The 15678-nt window shown below is 54.2% G+C and overlaps 1 protein-coding gene across 1 annotated transcript; it reads right to left on the reverse strand.

Moving 5' to 3' along the window:
* Positions 1–11205: 11205 nt before the first annotated feature.
* Positions 11206–13710, reverse strand: LOC128271166 (zinc finger protein 226-like). Its single transcript, XM_053008607.1, has 3 exons — positions 13696–13710; positions 13158–13323; positions 11206–11501 (listed from the first exon to the last, which is right to left on the reverse strand). Exons 1-3 carry the CDS (start codon positions 13708–13710, stop codon positions 11206–11208), a joined length of 477 nt encoding a protein of 158 aa, XP_052864567.1.
* Positions 13711–15678: the final 1968 nt, after the last annotated feature.

Here is a 15678-nt window from a genome sequence, read left to right on the forward strand (position 1 = left end):
CGCCGCCACCGACAGAAGCCAGCACGGGGGCCCTCACCGGGGGAACCTGGCACCCCCGGCCCCTGCCCCGGCCACCGGCGGAGAGAATGAATATAAATTGTAATTTTCACTTTATTAGCATCGCACTCCATGCGCCGGGTGCGCCCTATTGATTTCTTTGCCCTTTTGCCGCCCTGCTGCCCGATGGTCTATCGGACGCGCGTGCGCCACCCGTTCCCTACTTCTCCCGCGGGTACCATCCGCGAACCGGTGTCCGCAAGACGCGAACGCGGTGAATCGCATGATCGATCGATGTTGCGGGATGTTGCCGTGTGGACGGCGCGCGGCGGTCGGGCACACCCGGATAAGAGAGTGTAATTGCGCGATCTAATTCAACCGCGACCGTACCGCGCGCCAAATGAGCCGCCGGGGCGGGGTGGGGCCGCTGCATGAGTTGGCACGATCTCGATCTCGACCCGGCCCAACGGAGACGCTACATCCGGCCGACTCCGTGGTCGACATATCGATTACAGAGCGAAGGCGTATTAGAGCCCGGACCGGACCCCGGAGGGTGTAGTTAGTCCGTGGCCACACTTGATCCCGCTGCCGGCCGGGGGGCCCGTGTGCTGAGGGGAATGATTAAGGTCAGCATAATCAGACACTTGAATTACGGTCCGCCCGGCCCCGCCGGGGCTGGACCCAAGATACGGATTGTGATCGGCTACCGGACCCAGGCCACCAGTAGCGATCAAGACGCGACGCGCGACCTGCCGGCGGGCGACGATCGATCGATTTGCGGACCGCGCGCGCGCGCCACATTGTTGGCCACTCCAGCTGGGCCCCCCGTTTTTTTCCCTCCCCGCTGCTGGGTAACCCGTGCCGACGGCGGCTGCCATTGTGGTTTGATTATTTGGTTCCGATCCGGAAAATTACCGCCATCATTAGGTTAGGTTCTGTCCTGGCAATGGCCGACCGGTCGGTCGCAATTTTACGCTCGCTCCTTCGACGGTACACAATGTGGCACACCCGAGTCCAGAGGTTCTTCTGGAGCCGCAGTCGGTGTCAAATAGAAGCACCAATTATCGCCTTCGATGGCATTCCGAGCCCCCCGAGAGCCCCCGGGGGTGATAGAAACATTATCATAAGCGCCGCGGGCTTACAACAAATTTCCCTGATGCTTATCGGGAGCCTGCGTGGCTTGGCCGGTTTTGGAACTTTTCACCCATCCACCACCCGGGACCACCGAAAACCCTATTTAGCGTTTTGGGGGCCTCGGGAGTCACCGCGCCCCCTTTTAAAGCCCAGAACGCTATCGTAACGGTCCGTCATATTCCCCCCTAGGTACGCAGACGCCGCGCTATTGGAATCCCATAAAAATGCTTTTAAGAAAGACGAAAGACTACTCAACTATTTCTGTGTGTGTGTGTGTGTGTTTCCCCCCGCTGATAGAGCAGTCGGTAGTGCTCTTCGCTGTCACGCAGCTGGCCTGGGTTTCGAATCCCGGGATCGGTTGTCACTCAACCGGCCATGGTTTCGATTTCCGATACCGGTGTGATAGGGGGGTTGGCGCGGGGCTAACAATCCCGCCCGTAAAAATTAAATGTTACAGAGAGCACCAGAGATTAACATTGTCTCTGGTGCAGGCCAAGACTGCTCAGCGGTTGTAGCGCCAAAGGAGAAGAAAGAAGAAGTGTGTGTGTGCTAGGGACGCGATCTGCTGATACGGCGCTGAATTTCGTTTCGAACCCGACTCTGATCTTCTCGCCCGATCGACCCGAAATGTTTTATTGATTTCCTAGCTGCTAGCCGATCGGCCAATGGGATGGAAAATGTTGACCACTCGCTTCGCCGAGGAAGCCGGCGAACGCCGACGAATCAAATCAAATCAATTTTATGAGCCCCTTCGACGACCTAACATGGCTCCGATGACCTGTAACGACTTTGTTTTTAGTGATCGCGTTTCTTTCGCTCTCTCGCTCTGGACATTTGGGTACGATAGGCGATCGCCATCGATGGACACTCGGATCGGAGGATCAGTTGGAAACAATCATCTTCCTTCACAGAAAAGGAAACGCGCTGCCAACGGTCGGGCAGATCCTCACCGGTACACCGGTTGGCGGATGACTTTTCGATTTGATGACAGTTAATGAATAATAATGACACCAATAGCTGATAGTGGCTGGCGAGAGTGGTAGCGTCTCGTGTGCGTGATGACTCGTTTATGATGATGTGCCGGGCTTCCCGAGCGTCGCCATCGATCGTCACGTTTAATGCCCCGCCGCTTAGCCGACCGGGCCGGACCGTCCGGTTAAATGCTCCCACAGCAAGAACTTGCGCTTCAGCATTTGTCCGGTGAGCTAGAATGCCGCAGAAGCAGCCAACGAAATCGAACCGCAGAAGCCGCACAGTCATCATCGGACCATCAGGACCAAGCGGACCAAGCGCCACCAAGAAGCGGCAGCGTGGAATGTTTGTCGATTGCCGGTCGATCGCAGGGCCAGCCAGCGGTCTAACAATGAAAACACTGATTGTACACTGGAACACTGGAGGCCGGCAGCAAACAAATCATCATTAATCATCGCCTAATCGAGGAGAAATTTATGACTGATGACGGCGATGGGACGGTGAAATCGGAACTGACGTTCGTCGCTTGATCGCTCGTTGTGTTCTTTCATTACTCCAATCTGAATTCCCGTACAATGTTGCGGCGGCGCTGTATCGATGGTGAATTATCGATCGCGCCGCGTTCGAATCTTCGCTGTCGAGTGTCAAAATGGTCGCCCTGCCGGACTCTGCTTGTCTCGCCGCCCCTCGCGGAAGTGCATTAGTCTCTAATGAGCGACACTTTAGGCTGCAGAAAAGGCACCTCAGCGGTTGCGTTGCGTATGCTCGAAGTGGCGCAGTCGCAATGGCCGGACTCCTACACGCTCCGGACGCCGAGATCGCTTTTAGGAGCCGTTTGTGGCCGGTGCGGCCATCGCGATCAGACGCGACCCCCGATTCCTTGTTTGGCTACTCGCCGATCGCCGCGAGTCGCGCGCCCACCTTCAAAAGGCCGCCCCGGCCACCGGCCAATTGGCTATAACTTACAAAACAATTGTTTTGGCCGAATCTGCATATCGACAGCTCGCAGCCGGGGTCCCTTCCGACCGGCCGCGCTAAGCTTCCCGAGATTTCCATATTCATAACCGCGCACACCACGGCGTGGTGCCCCGCGCGCCAACACGGATTAGGTCAATCGTACCGGATTGGCCTCCCGTAAATCAACGCCACCGAGGGCAACCCAGCTTACGCGCGGCTTGCGGGTCCGGAAGCGCTCGGATTTTGCACGGTTTGAAACCAACCTCGGGTCGACCAACACTCCTTGTTGGGCAATTTTTCATTCATTGCGGCCGGGTGCGCGCTCCAGAAGGTGGCCTCTCCTAACAGCGCCGCGGTGGCCGCGATCCTATCGTCGGCCATGTTTTGATTTTAACACTAAACATAAATATAATGCGCCTGCCGCGTACGGACGCCACGGGGCCATTATGCTTTCCGGGCGACCGCAGACTTCGGTTCGGGCTTGTCTATCGACCGTGCCCCGGTCGGTGGGGCCGGGTCGGGCAAGGCAACCAATACTCAATTATGCCGTATTTGGGTGCTAATTTAAATTTTATTGTTTGTGCCGGATGCCACCGCCAGAGAGAGAGAGCGACCCGGCCAGTTCCGTACTAGTTGGCACCGATTGTGATCGGTTTCGGAGCCGCGTTAGGTGCCACCGCCACCGGTATCCGCGGTGCCCGAGCCCTATTGTTGCGCGCTTTGTACGATATTTGCATGTTGCGGTGCAAAACGGGGGTGTCCTCAAAAACACTCCTGGCCGTGCAACAATATTGCGTCGCATTGCGCGTTTGGTACATACGAGCTACACGGGGCCACGGGAGTCGGCCACCATGGAAAGCGTGCATGTTTTGATCCGCGTGTAACGCGTCAACAATTATAGGCAACAACAGCTGCTTTATCGCCGCAGCGATGCGGGGAAAACTGCTCACACGCCAAACACCTTCTGGGTCTGGCGGGACCCCACGAAAATTCCACTTAACGGTAGTGGACATGGATCCCCGGCTCGCAGCAAACACGCGCGGGGTGCGCAAGATCAGCTCCGCAGATCAGTGCCCGGCCGGTCCGGTGTTCGTGTGTTTTATTTATGACTCCGACCGGGCGACCAGCAGGAGCAGGCGCAGGAAGACTACCGTTTGGACCGCAGTTCGGTCGGCTGCGAGGTGTTGCCCCCTCCGGTCACCCGGGTCAGTGCGAAACACTTGCACACTCACGGGGCAGCATAAAAACGCCGAATGATTCGCACGTCGATGTGGGCCAGCGGTCGTGCCACTGGTTTGCAGTCCGAGCGCAACCAGATAAACGGTGGTTAACTTAAATCATACAAACAATAAATATAAATTGTCATTTCGTTGCACACACGTTACACGCTTTTACGCGGCACCGGGCGACGACGTTGGTGTCGCTGGCTGGCTGTCCGGCGTACCAGCATCCTCGGCACCCGATGCTGGAGGTGTTCGAACCGAACGTTTATTGGGTCGAGGATCGTTGCCCTGTTTTCGTCACGTTGCCAGCTGGGACCCGACTAGAGCGTGCAATACCAGTCCAAGATCATACGCCAGGCTCAGGGCAGGTCAACCGGGGTCGACCCGTGGGTATTGGTCACTCATCCGCTTCACTGGTTTCGCACGAATTCAACCTTCCAGCTCGCATTCTGGCGACAAATGGTTGCCTCGGTCAAGAGCTTGGCTTCATAATACTAGGTTGTTTACTAAGCTCGGCGAGTCGATACCACAAGACGCTGCTACGAGCCTAATTTTTTCTGTTAACTTGGTACACTCTTCAAATGAAGTACGTACGGGAAGTTTAATTTCAATCGGTCACTTGATCTTTTTTCTACAAGCCATTTGAATTTTTATTTTTGGAAGGTTTAAAAGGAGATTTATGAACGAATGTTGAAAGTGTATAAGGACTCTTCACCTTTAAATAGGGGGTTAAAAGGAGTTTAAACGTGGTCGTAGCCTTCAAGACGATCCATGTCAAAAAAACCAACAGACACAACATCTGACTTGGAAAAAGGATATCGCATTGGAAAGGATATCGCTAAAGAAAATGATTTCGCATTGGAAAATCGTCCAATCCCTGAAAGAAATTTAGTATAAGGCCTAGCCATCTCATTGAGCAGTATAACCAATATTTTGCAATAGCTTTTATTTTGCATAAGCTGTTTGCAAAATGAGTGCCGCATTCGCTAAAAATGGATAAAAATTAGAGTGTTTTCGATAGGATAAAGTGGATTTTATGCATTGAATCAACACTGTGGATAAAACCATAAAAATATGTCCTTCTTATCGACCCCCAACACTTAGTAAACAGCCTAGTACATGAAACCCGACGGCCTTTACACGATTAAAACTCCCAACTCACCGCCGGCATCATCATCACAGGTTATGTGTATTATCTCATTCTTCCAACTCACTCCGGATTGGGAACCGATCGATACTGAAATCTCGGATCGCCGCGGCGCGATCTTCGGTGGCATCGGCGGCACACAATACAAATAGAGACATACCACGTTTTAATTACCGTCCGCGGCGGATCGTGGCGGGTCTACGTCCCGAAGCACTAGAACGCCCCCCACCGGGTGCCTGGAAGTGACCCCCGGGCGGCCAAGTGGAATTAGTTTCCACCGAAAAAAGGGCACCTAGGGCGGGCTGGGGGCCCCGGAGGGGAAAGGTCCAATCCACGTCACGGCGCGCCTTATTTAATCAAACATTACAATCACCTGTATTGTTTAGATTTTTAATTTATCATCCCGCCGGGACGGGGTGACGGTGACGACGCGGCGTCAGCATCAGAACGGTCTCCCTGAAATCTACCACACACACACACACACACACACGCTGCCGGTGGGAATCGTTCACGCGCTCCCGGGACGCCTGCTTGGGTGCTAGAAAATTTATGTTTACTCATGCACTTGATCGTTTTGTCGATCACTGCCGGCCGGCGTCGCCGCTCGAGCATCGAGTGCCGCCGGCGACAGGAGAGCTTCGGCGAAAAATGGACCCAACAGGCCGATCTCGAGCACTGGCCCTGGTCATCGGGTACGTTAAATATGACCGGACAAAGTCCGATCCCAGCATAAGCGGCTCAGGTCGCTGCGCGACGGATCCTCTCCGGTGCGTCCTTTCCGGCGCTCGTTGCGCAATCCAACGCAAAACCCGACCTAAAAGCCGGACCCGAAACCTGATCGATTTTACTCACGCCACACTCACCCGGCCATTCGCGCTAATGAAGCAATTAATTACGCTTGCAAATTAAGCCATTAAGACGCCGGCGACACCGGTCGGGTGCTGGCCGCCACCGATTGATGCGGCCATTCGGGTGTCATTTGAATTATTGAAATTTATCGTTATCCACACCACAGCCACCGGGCGAAATGGTGACAAAAATTCCAACAGCCGACGCCACGCCATCTCGCAGGCTCGTTTGCGGGAGATTAAGTGCGGGAGACGCTTCGAGGGCACAAAAAGATCGGGCGGCACTCTGTAATTGTCTCATTACACACCGCAGGTCGGCGGCACCCGTCGATGATCCCGATGCGACGGTGAACGGAACAGTGCCATCTTCAAAGAGGTGCGACCAAAGCTGCAACAAACTCCGGGACCCCGTCAACCAGCCAGCCAGCGACAAATGTGGAAGCTCCAGTCAGTCCATTATTAAATGAAGCACGGGTCGCGCTGGGCGAGGAGCGGGCGGGGAAGAAAAAGGAGCGCGCGGTCGCGTTCGAGATCGACAGCGATCTTTTATGTTTTGCAATGATTATCTGAGAGCGTCCGGGGTCCCGAGGGAGGGAATCATAAATCAGATAATGTTCCGACCGATGGTGCCGGGTGATGCCGATCTTCAACCGAGGCTCGAGCCATTTTCACCTGCTCGGGCCGCCATGGTTGCCGGCCGATCAAATAGCAAAGAAAAAACGAAAACCCCGACCCGCCCGAGATAGAGAGTAATCTATTCCGGGGCCCAGGCGCGCGCGTTCGGTGCAAGATTGTAGACACTTCGCTTTTTGTGGCTTCGCGCCGCCGCCGCGGAAAGAAATTCGTTCTGCAGCCAAGCGATCCGCCCGGCCCCGTGGCCCCGTGCTTCCGCCGTCCGCTGAGCCGCCGTCCGTGTATAATGAATGTAAAATTTTTCTCAATTATAATGATTGACTTTTTATATGAACCGCGCGGCCTGACAACTTGTCAACGGGACAGCAGCGGAACAGAAGCGGAAACGTAGCAGCGGACCGTGACAGAACCACGAAGGAGTCGTCCTTCTCCTCCGACGACGACAGCAGCCAGCCGCGACGACGTCTTGATCGGCGCGGACCTCACCTGATTTTCGCTCATTTATTTCTGCATGATTATCGGTGATTTCGTTTTATCAACGGATGCTGCGGAACCGGCGACGGTGGGGGCGAAGAAAGGGGGCCAACGGTCCCGCGGGTCCGGTATCGGGGGGGCCGCACGGAAACCGCCGCGGAATTCCCTTTTATTCAAATCGCGAACAATACAAATCTAATTGGTGCATCAACGGTGGTGGGCATCGGCGCATCGCAGAGCTGACGGGGCGGCCCGGCCACATTATGCTGCATGCATTATTATGCCATAAAAAATGGGCCCCACTAATGAAGCGCCCACCGCGTCCTATTATGCTTCGCATTACCTACGCCGGACGAGATCAACCGGTCGGTCTGTCATGTCCCGGGAGCGTATCAATAATTGATTATTTCATTAGCTGCGATGGCGATGATAAATCGGCTTGCTTTGAGTCGAGTCCTGGTGGCGGATATCCTGTCGGGTCCATAGTCCACCGCGCCAGGAACAGCAACGATGTCTTGATCATTTTATCGAGCAAAGCTGCCAGCTTGACCCAAAAAAATCGATTAACTTTCTCTCTGTTGATTGGCCCTCTTTGCAAGTCACCAGCCAAAAGATGACCCGCAAAAGGCCCTCGTTAATCCCCGTTAATAGACACTTACTTTCGCGAAATTGTATGGCTTGCCAACGGCCAAGAAGAAACGATCACTTAGCCGGCAGTCCATTTTGGCACATTTTATTTGCGTGAAATCGATAGGCGACCAGACCGGCGATCGATTTCTATAATCACCGCCGAGAACGTCACTCAACATCGACTAGACATCGACTCCGCTCACCACAAAGCGCAGAATGCGCATTTGCGCGCCCGACCACAGATGCCAAATCCCAAATTTTGTCACTCCACCGTCAAGCGTAATGCTTCACCACTCACGGCGGGGACGACGACGGCAACGACGACCGCGGCCGCACTCCGCAAACCACCCTGGGGAATCCCCCTGGTGCTCGTTAGTTTCGGAATTTCATTTTTCTGGCCCCTTCGAAACCCGTACAACTGAGTGCGACCGCCGAAACGACGGTCCTGACGAATGTATGCAATCCCCCTCCCCGAGGAATGATCGATAAGTGCAGATAAGCAAAACTGATACCCTTCGCAGATCAACCGATCGCTCCGGGACGGGATCTCGACGGTCAGTTCCCATCCATTCGGGCCATCCATTGTCCCGTAACATTACCGAAGTGCCGATCGCAGACGGAGAACCACTCGGCGTAACGGCTCCGTCTCCGTTGATAGCAATTAGGTGCTGCCGTTGTAAGATTTCCTTCCAAAGGACCGGCACTGCTCGGCCGAGCAACAACAGGTGACCACGGACGGCTGAAAGATGATCGCTGATCGCTCATATCGATCGCTTCTCGGGAAGGGTCACACACACACACGCGCACGCCCCGCAGCCCAACATAATTCGATACTCGTCCGACGTGTCATGCGCGGAGCATCGCCACCACAACCACCAGATATTCAAATTAGAATTGGCTGCGTCGACGATTTTCGGGCCCCGCGAAAGGCGCTCTCATATGGACCCCGAATCCGAAGGACATCGAAGGTCGATGAGGAAGATAGAGCGAGAGAAACGGAGTAGGCGATGGGACCGCGGTCGGTAACGGCGACGATAAAACACGTTGATCGATCGTCGATCATATCGATACATCAGAAATTCGATCAAACGAAAATATGTCAATTACGAGCATGTGAGAACATGCTTTCGGGGCTTTTTTCTTGCGTGCGCTTCGCTGACTCTGGGCGATTCGACGGGGCGAACTGGTGCATTCGGGTGAGCCGAAGTGAGAGACAACATCCAGCGGGGAACATGTTTGGTGACAATGTTACGGTGTTTTGGACCTTTTTCTGTTTGAATTCGGGTGGTTCAATCAGGGTATCAATATCCGAGCGGGTTTCTGTCGTCCGATTGACTTTCGTGCATTTTTTATGGAATTTGACACATTGGCGTTCGATGTTTCAAAATTTTGAACGATCGTTTGTTGATGTTGTTGGTGCAACCACTCACGAAGCGGAATAGTCTTTCGCCGTTACACACGGTTCGATAGACAACTGAATTGTGGAACCTTTCAATTTTATGATCGGATTTTAGTCCCAATCTAGGTTGATGAAATGATCAAATCATACCATTCGCACATGAGTCAACTCTCTGAATCACCGATAAATTGTTATATTTGATCGACTACGAGCAAACGCGGAACACACTTGGAAGATCACTTAGGAGACATATCATTTGAAAATCCCACAGAAGCCGTACGTTGTTTAACGATTTTCTACAATTAGTTCATCAATCCAGGAGTTGAAAATATTCACATTTATTTCGGCTCGGGACACAACACTGAGTATGTACTGTTTCTGATGTTCTGAGTACATTTTAACTAATTTAACACGTGTTAATACACAACAACTGTAGATCTCTACCAAGCTCAGTTCTGTAATGTCATAAATTTCCCCATTCTGGTCATTTCCCAGTAGCTTAGAACACAAAGCAGACCTTGCACTTGCTTTATGGACACCTTCTGTCCAGTTAATCCTAGTGAATAACACAAAAACGCGTCAATTCCCCCTCGTATTACCCAAACAAAACCACATTCGATTCGGTGTTTAACATTTACATAATTCCTCCATAAATTAGTCACCGGAGGCCTACGCTTGTGCCCGGCGCAGACAGAAAGTAATTAGAATTCCCCACGAACGAACCACGGGCGCGAACGAATAATGGGGAAAACAAACAAGTTGTAACTCACGGCGCACCACGCAAAACGGGACACGCAATTGACGCGAAATAATTTGTCAACCCGCGCAATCGGTGCCAGGAAGTTCACTTATCGAAATATAAGCAGCACACCCGAAGGTCGGCTGGGCCGACGGATCGGACATTCCGACGTCGTGGGGGACGGGGCAAACCGATAACAAGACGACCGAAGCAAGCGCGCGGCCACTGGATGATTTATGCGACTTTAACAAACCACCTTCAACAAATCCCTCGCCAGACAGCTGGCCGACACCTAGGCGACTCCTTCGTTTGGCCCTGATTTAGAGCAGCTAGTGCTCCTTCGTTCCGTACGCCCGCGTGGCCGCCGGGTCGGCCGTGGTCGGCTGGTGCTAACTGGCTGCGGTTGCGCTCTAAGGCTCTTCGACAGATTTATTAGCGCGAAAGCAATAACTCATTTTAGCACTTGACCAATCCAAATCGTCGCGCAACGCAACGAACCGAGTGGGCGCCATTTTGAGCCTCTGATAACAACCTGAGCAGGACATGGAAAAAACCGTTACCGAGGCAGAGACGGCCGTGCAGAGTGGAAGAATTCATCGTTGGGACCACGTGGCACTTACCCTGATCTATTCGTTCATTTTCTTTCAATTCAAAACCGGACTCCCAAAGACATGTTTTCGTAATAGTTGCAGAAATGTCTGTATTTCTTCGCATTCGTGTGTTCGTATGTACAGTTCTGGCTCAGGCCGGACCGGACGTTCGGCAGGACCGAAAGATCACTATTTACAAATCGGTGTGCGCCCGTGCATCTTCCGAGTTCCGCTGTCCCCCGGTGAATAGACTGTGAGTGTGTGTGAGTGTGTTGGTGTTTCGTACGAAGTAAGGATGCGTTGTGGACGTGCTTTAGGACGAGCCCGTTTCCTACGCGAGTCCTGCGCGTTCTGCGCGATCAGCACCAGCTGTGCGTCCTGGCAATCCTCGTGCCAGCGAGAAGAAAGTGTGGCCGCCACTCTTCCGGCCAATCCTGCCGACCAATCGGCCACTACCGCCTATCAGCCGACCCCGGACAGCATCTGTTTGGTGTAGCTCGAGAACAGGAGATGCTTGGAGAAGGAAGCTAACCGTTCGGAGTCGGCCTTCTCGAAGGCGCCCGCGCCTTGCTGGCTGCCCTGCAGCGATGACGGCGGCGACGAGCTGGACTCCTCGCCCTCGCTGTGGCTGTGAGTGCTCCGGTTCGACTCGCCCTCGTGGCTCGACCCCGTGTCCTCGTGCGTCTTCATGTGCGCCTTCAGATTGCAGGCCAGCGCGAACGATTTGTTGCAGATTTCGCAGACGTGCGGCTTATCACCTGCGAAGAACGGAGTGGAAGAGAGAGAGAGAAACGGACCATGAAGGACATTACTGTAGGGGCGTCGAAAGACGGGCGCTGGAGGGATGAAAAATGGCCGACCGAAGGAATTTGCAAACGAAGACGCTACCGCGGCGTTGGCCCAGATATGATTTCAATTGTCCCCCGCCCAACAATAACGACATCATAATGCGGCAGCAATCATAAATTATAACCCCGGCGGGGGGGACAGTGCATAGCAATGACCGCATTAATAATAAGGCCGCGGCATGCCGCGGATTCGCCGCGCCGCACGGGTCCAAAAGGGCCGCGGTTGAATGGGGCGCATCGAGGGCGCGCACTCCGCGCCGCATGTTTACAAGCGCTAGAACATGATCGCTGACGATCGCCGCGCAATTCATGGCCCCTACGGATGACGGATGGGTTTCGCGTCCGCGGCCGATGATGCGTCGACAGGTTTCTCCGCTGTGTCCTTCAAGAAACCGCAAATTCTTCTAGCGTTTCTTCCTCTTCGTCGGCCGAAGCCGACTTCATTGCGCACGAGGGTCGAGGGAATTAAATCGTCTTCAGCTCGTCGGTTTCGAACTTTCGATTAAGGGGCAACAATTTGGGTCCCAAAGTTCCCCTTCTCGTGCGTAATTGAGCCCCACGGGGCACAGCGGGGATGCGTGGCACCATTCACACCCAGCCGCAACACCTCGAGCGAGCTCCCGGACCGAAGCTGTTCACCCACGTTGACGCAATCTCCCGTGGCGCGAGCGTGCGCAGGATCAAATCGCTACCGTGGCCACGTCATCCGCCGGGTTTGCCACATCATCAACCGGTGGCGCGGCGGTTCACGCGTCATCGTCAACGGATATTCTAGCTGCCGCCCAATGACGGGCGTTTTAATTGGCCGTGAATTTTCGATGGCTCAATGGAGCTGTACGCTCAATTTGCTGGCCGAACGGGGTATTAGGGGGTAATGGAACACGACGGGAGGAAACGGAACGCTGCCTAGAACGCTGCGCGCGACTCTAGATTGAGTTGTTTTTTTTTAATTGATTCACGAACCATTCACTTTCGAACCTACCTCCGGGATCTGTTACGGACAGGCCAGGAGCCACGTCCAAGTTGCCCATTTCTTCCCAGTCACGGTCGTCGGAATTTGGGCCGGCTACGCCGGCAGCTACCTGCTTCCTGCCCGTCCGGTAGGTCCGGTCCATCCATTTTTTGTGATTCGTTAAAAGTATGTTTCCCGATAGCCCGAAAACCACAATTCTTCTTTCGCTTCGCGGGTCCTTTCTTCGGGTTTCACATGACTCCTGAGGCTGTGCAACAGACGGAAAGTGACAGCGCCGGGACGGGACGGGAAAATAACGATCGCACTAACGCACTTGACTGTGCGTCGGGTCCGCATGCTTATCTTCGGCGGATCGCCATCACCGGCCCGAAAGTGGCCATCAACCCCCAGAACCGGACCGGGTCCGTGCATGATCGCTGCCGGGGATGCGTTGCTGCACCGACCACCAAATGGTGCCCCGAATGCGGGGTTGCGTGACGCAACCTGCACCGAAACAGGTGATGCTAACAACTTCCCTATCGCAGGCCATCATCATCATCGTCGGCATCATCGTCGGTAGCCGGGTACACGATACTTCCGCAGGGCCTACTTACCGGTGTGCAGGAAGAGGTGATTTTTCAGGTTCGTCTGCTTGGAGAAGCCCCGGGAGCAGATGTGACACTTGAACGGCCAGGACCCGTTGTGGACGTACATGTGCGACTTGAGATCGCCCGGCGTCGGGAAGGACTTGGAGCAGAGGCTGCACTTGTGGGGTTTGTCCTGCGGAAGGGAGAGGACGAGAAGAGTGGAAAAGGGGTCAGTAACGACAGCTTCGGCGGGTCGGCTTCAAAGGGTGTAGAATTAAGAAGCTAAACGTCAACTGCCGCTTGCCGGATGACGGGTCCACCAGAAATAAATCACCAGCCACCGTATCTTGGGCCGACGCCCACACAGTGGCTGGGGGCGGTTGCGCTGAGTTCATCATCCAGGACCGGGGTCGGGGACAACTCAATTCGGAGCGCTCCGGACGGCGGCGGTGACAACATTAAACCTGACTTTGATTGATGGACCGGGAGCTCCGCGGGCTAGACCAGGGAGTCGTGAGCCGGCCAGAACGGCGACCCGAAGACGGTGATCGATCGAATTCCTTACCTTGATGTGCGTCATGCGGCACCGCGCCGAGGCCACCGATCGACGCGGCGCGCGATAAGCAAATGTTGCCCGCCAAAGGGATAGTTTAATAAACCGCAGCTGCCGCAGCTTCTGGTATGCTACCGTGCGGCGGCCCGGCCAAGGCCACGGAGCCCCGGCCAAGGAGCCACGCAGCACAAGAAGATTACCACATGCAAAGCTCAGAGCGTTGGGACGAGAAAAAAACCTACGCCCGCGAATTGAAGTGGCTCTTCCAGTGGCAATCGCCAATCACTGGGCCTCCGCCCCCCTTGAGCTCCCGGCATCTGCAGTCCTCCAGTCAAACAATGCCGGATTCTGCATGGGGTGCAGTGTGCAACGGAAAAAAAGGAAACGAAGTCGCCAAACGCATCGCGACCCCGAGGAGATGAAGCGTAAAAAAGCTTTTAAAATCAAGCCGCACCGCGCGGAGAGGAGCTTTACGGCACATTATAAAGGGTGCCCCTTGCACCACCGTGCGCGGAAGTTCTGGGGAGGCCGCTCGAATCGAACGCCGGGAAGCAGTCCTTCGGAACGGAAGCAGCCGGCCCGCCGGGCCGCGCGGCCATTGTTAATTCACCCGGAATGGGTTGAATATTGATTTTATCGGAAGCGGATCTCTTTGAAGATTTAACGAAGAATTCGAACGCAATGGCTTTCGCTCGCTCACTCTCTCCCCTTCTCTCTCTCTCTCACTCTTTCTGTTTCGCAGAGTGTCCCGGAGATTTCGGTGTGCTAAGATCCGTGGGAGTCTTTCTTGCTTGATGTGTAGTATGTGTGTTCCGTGGACGATGAAAAAACAAATGGCAAAGAATTAAACGCATCCACCTTGTGGCGTGGCGTTGAAGTCACCGGGGCTCCGGGGCTGTGATAGACGAGTTTTTTTCACCCGGGCTTTCGCACGGGCGGAGCGGCCCAAAGTGAGCCATAAGAGGCCCCTCCGGGGGAGGGCAACGCATTAACAAGGACCGGCGTATAACGTCGACGGACATACCACCCGAGATAGTCGCGGGCCCCGCCGGCGGGTGGATACGGCGTAGTGCACACGTAAGTGCAGTGGCATACAGAGGCATGCAGAGGCCTCTTGGTGCCGTCGAGATGCCGCCAGTTCGATTTGGGACGCGCTTTGGGGCGGCACCGTGTGCTTTGGTGCCGCGCGTATGATCGAAATCGGTGATCGGTTTGTGATCCGGCACGGCCCGGCATTGCTGAAATATTTGAGCGACATGGCGATGAACCTCGGAGTGGGGGTGGTCGGAAAATCTCTTATAAATCACGCCGCACGCACGGATGCTTGTCAAGCAGATCCTGCGGGGCAGATCGTTTAGTGCCCATAATTAGTCGGTTGTCAATCTTGATGCGTTTGAGTGAATTACAGCCGCCAGGTCCAGTGTGGGCGAGGCACGTGCCGGGCGCGCGTGTGACGTCAGAGATTTACTGACCAATCGAATCGGCCCACTTGTCCTGCCTGCACCGGTGATCGATCGATCGCTGATAAAGTCTAATTTGTGAGCGCGCGCCTGTCCGCCAATTAAATGTCCGGCCTGTCCGGCCCAGCAATTTTTAATCGAACATAAATTCGCCCGAAGCCGACCGTACCGGAATGCGAACAATTTAGACGGTGAAGTACACTGGAGAAATTTGAATACAACGTGACGATTTATGTTTGCTCGAATGTACTGTGTCATCGAGTGCCGTCAACAAGAAAGGACTGCTAAGGTCCCGATGATAAATTTGATTAGTCGAAAGATTGAAAATAAAACAGGTCTAATGCCAGCCATTGATGCTAAGGTGAGTTGAGACTCAAATAAAAAACATCTAGCTTGATAGTCTTGATGCGTTTCTTGCGAGCCAAGTCTTCCCATCGCTTTTTCTCGTCAGATGGCTCACATTTCTGAGACACGTCGTACAATCCGATACTTTACTACTGTAGCCAAAAAATATCAGGAATTTATTTATACATCA

This window comes from Anopheles cruzii, chromosome 3 (genome assembly GCF_943734635.1).
Source record: "Anopheles cruzii chromosome 3, idAnoCruzAS_RS32_06, whole genome shotgun sequence".
NCBI classification, from domain to species: domain Eukaryota; kingdom Metazoa; phylum Arthropoda; class Insecta; order Diptera; family Culicidae; genus Anopheles; species Anopheles cruzii.

Excerpts from the sequence above, each read along its gene's own strand:
- LOC128271166 (XM_053008607.1), bottom strand. Across the intron at positions 11,502-13,157 it reads TCACCTCTTCCTGCACACCG|GTGATAAGCCGCACGTCTGC; the intron begins GTAAGTAGGCCC and ends CGTTCTTCGCAG.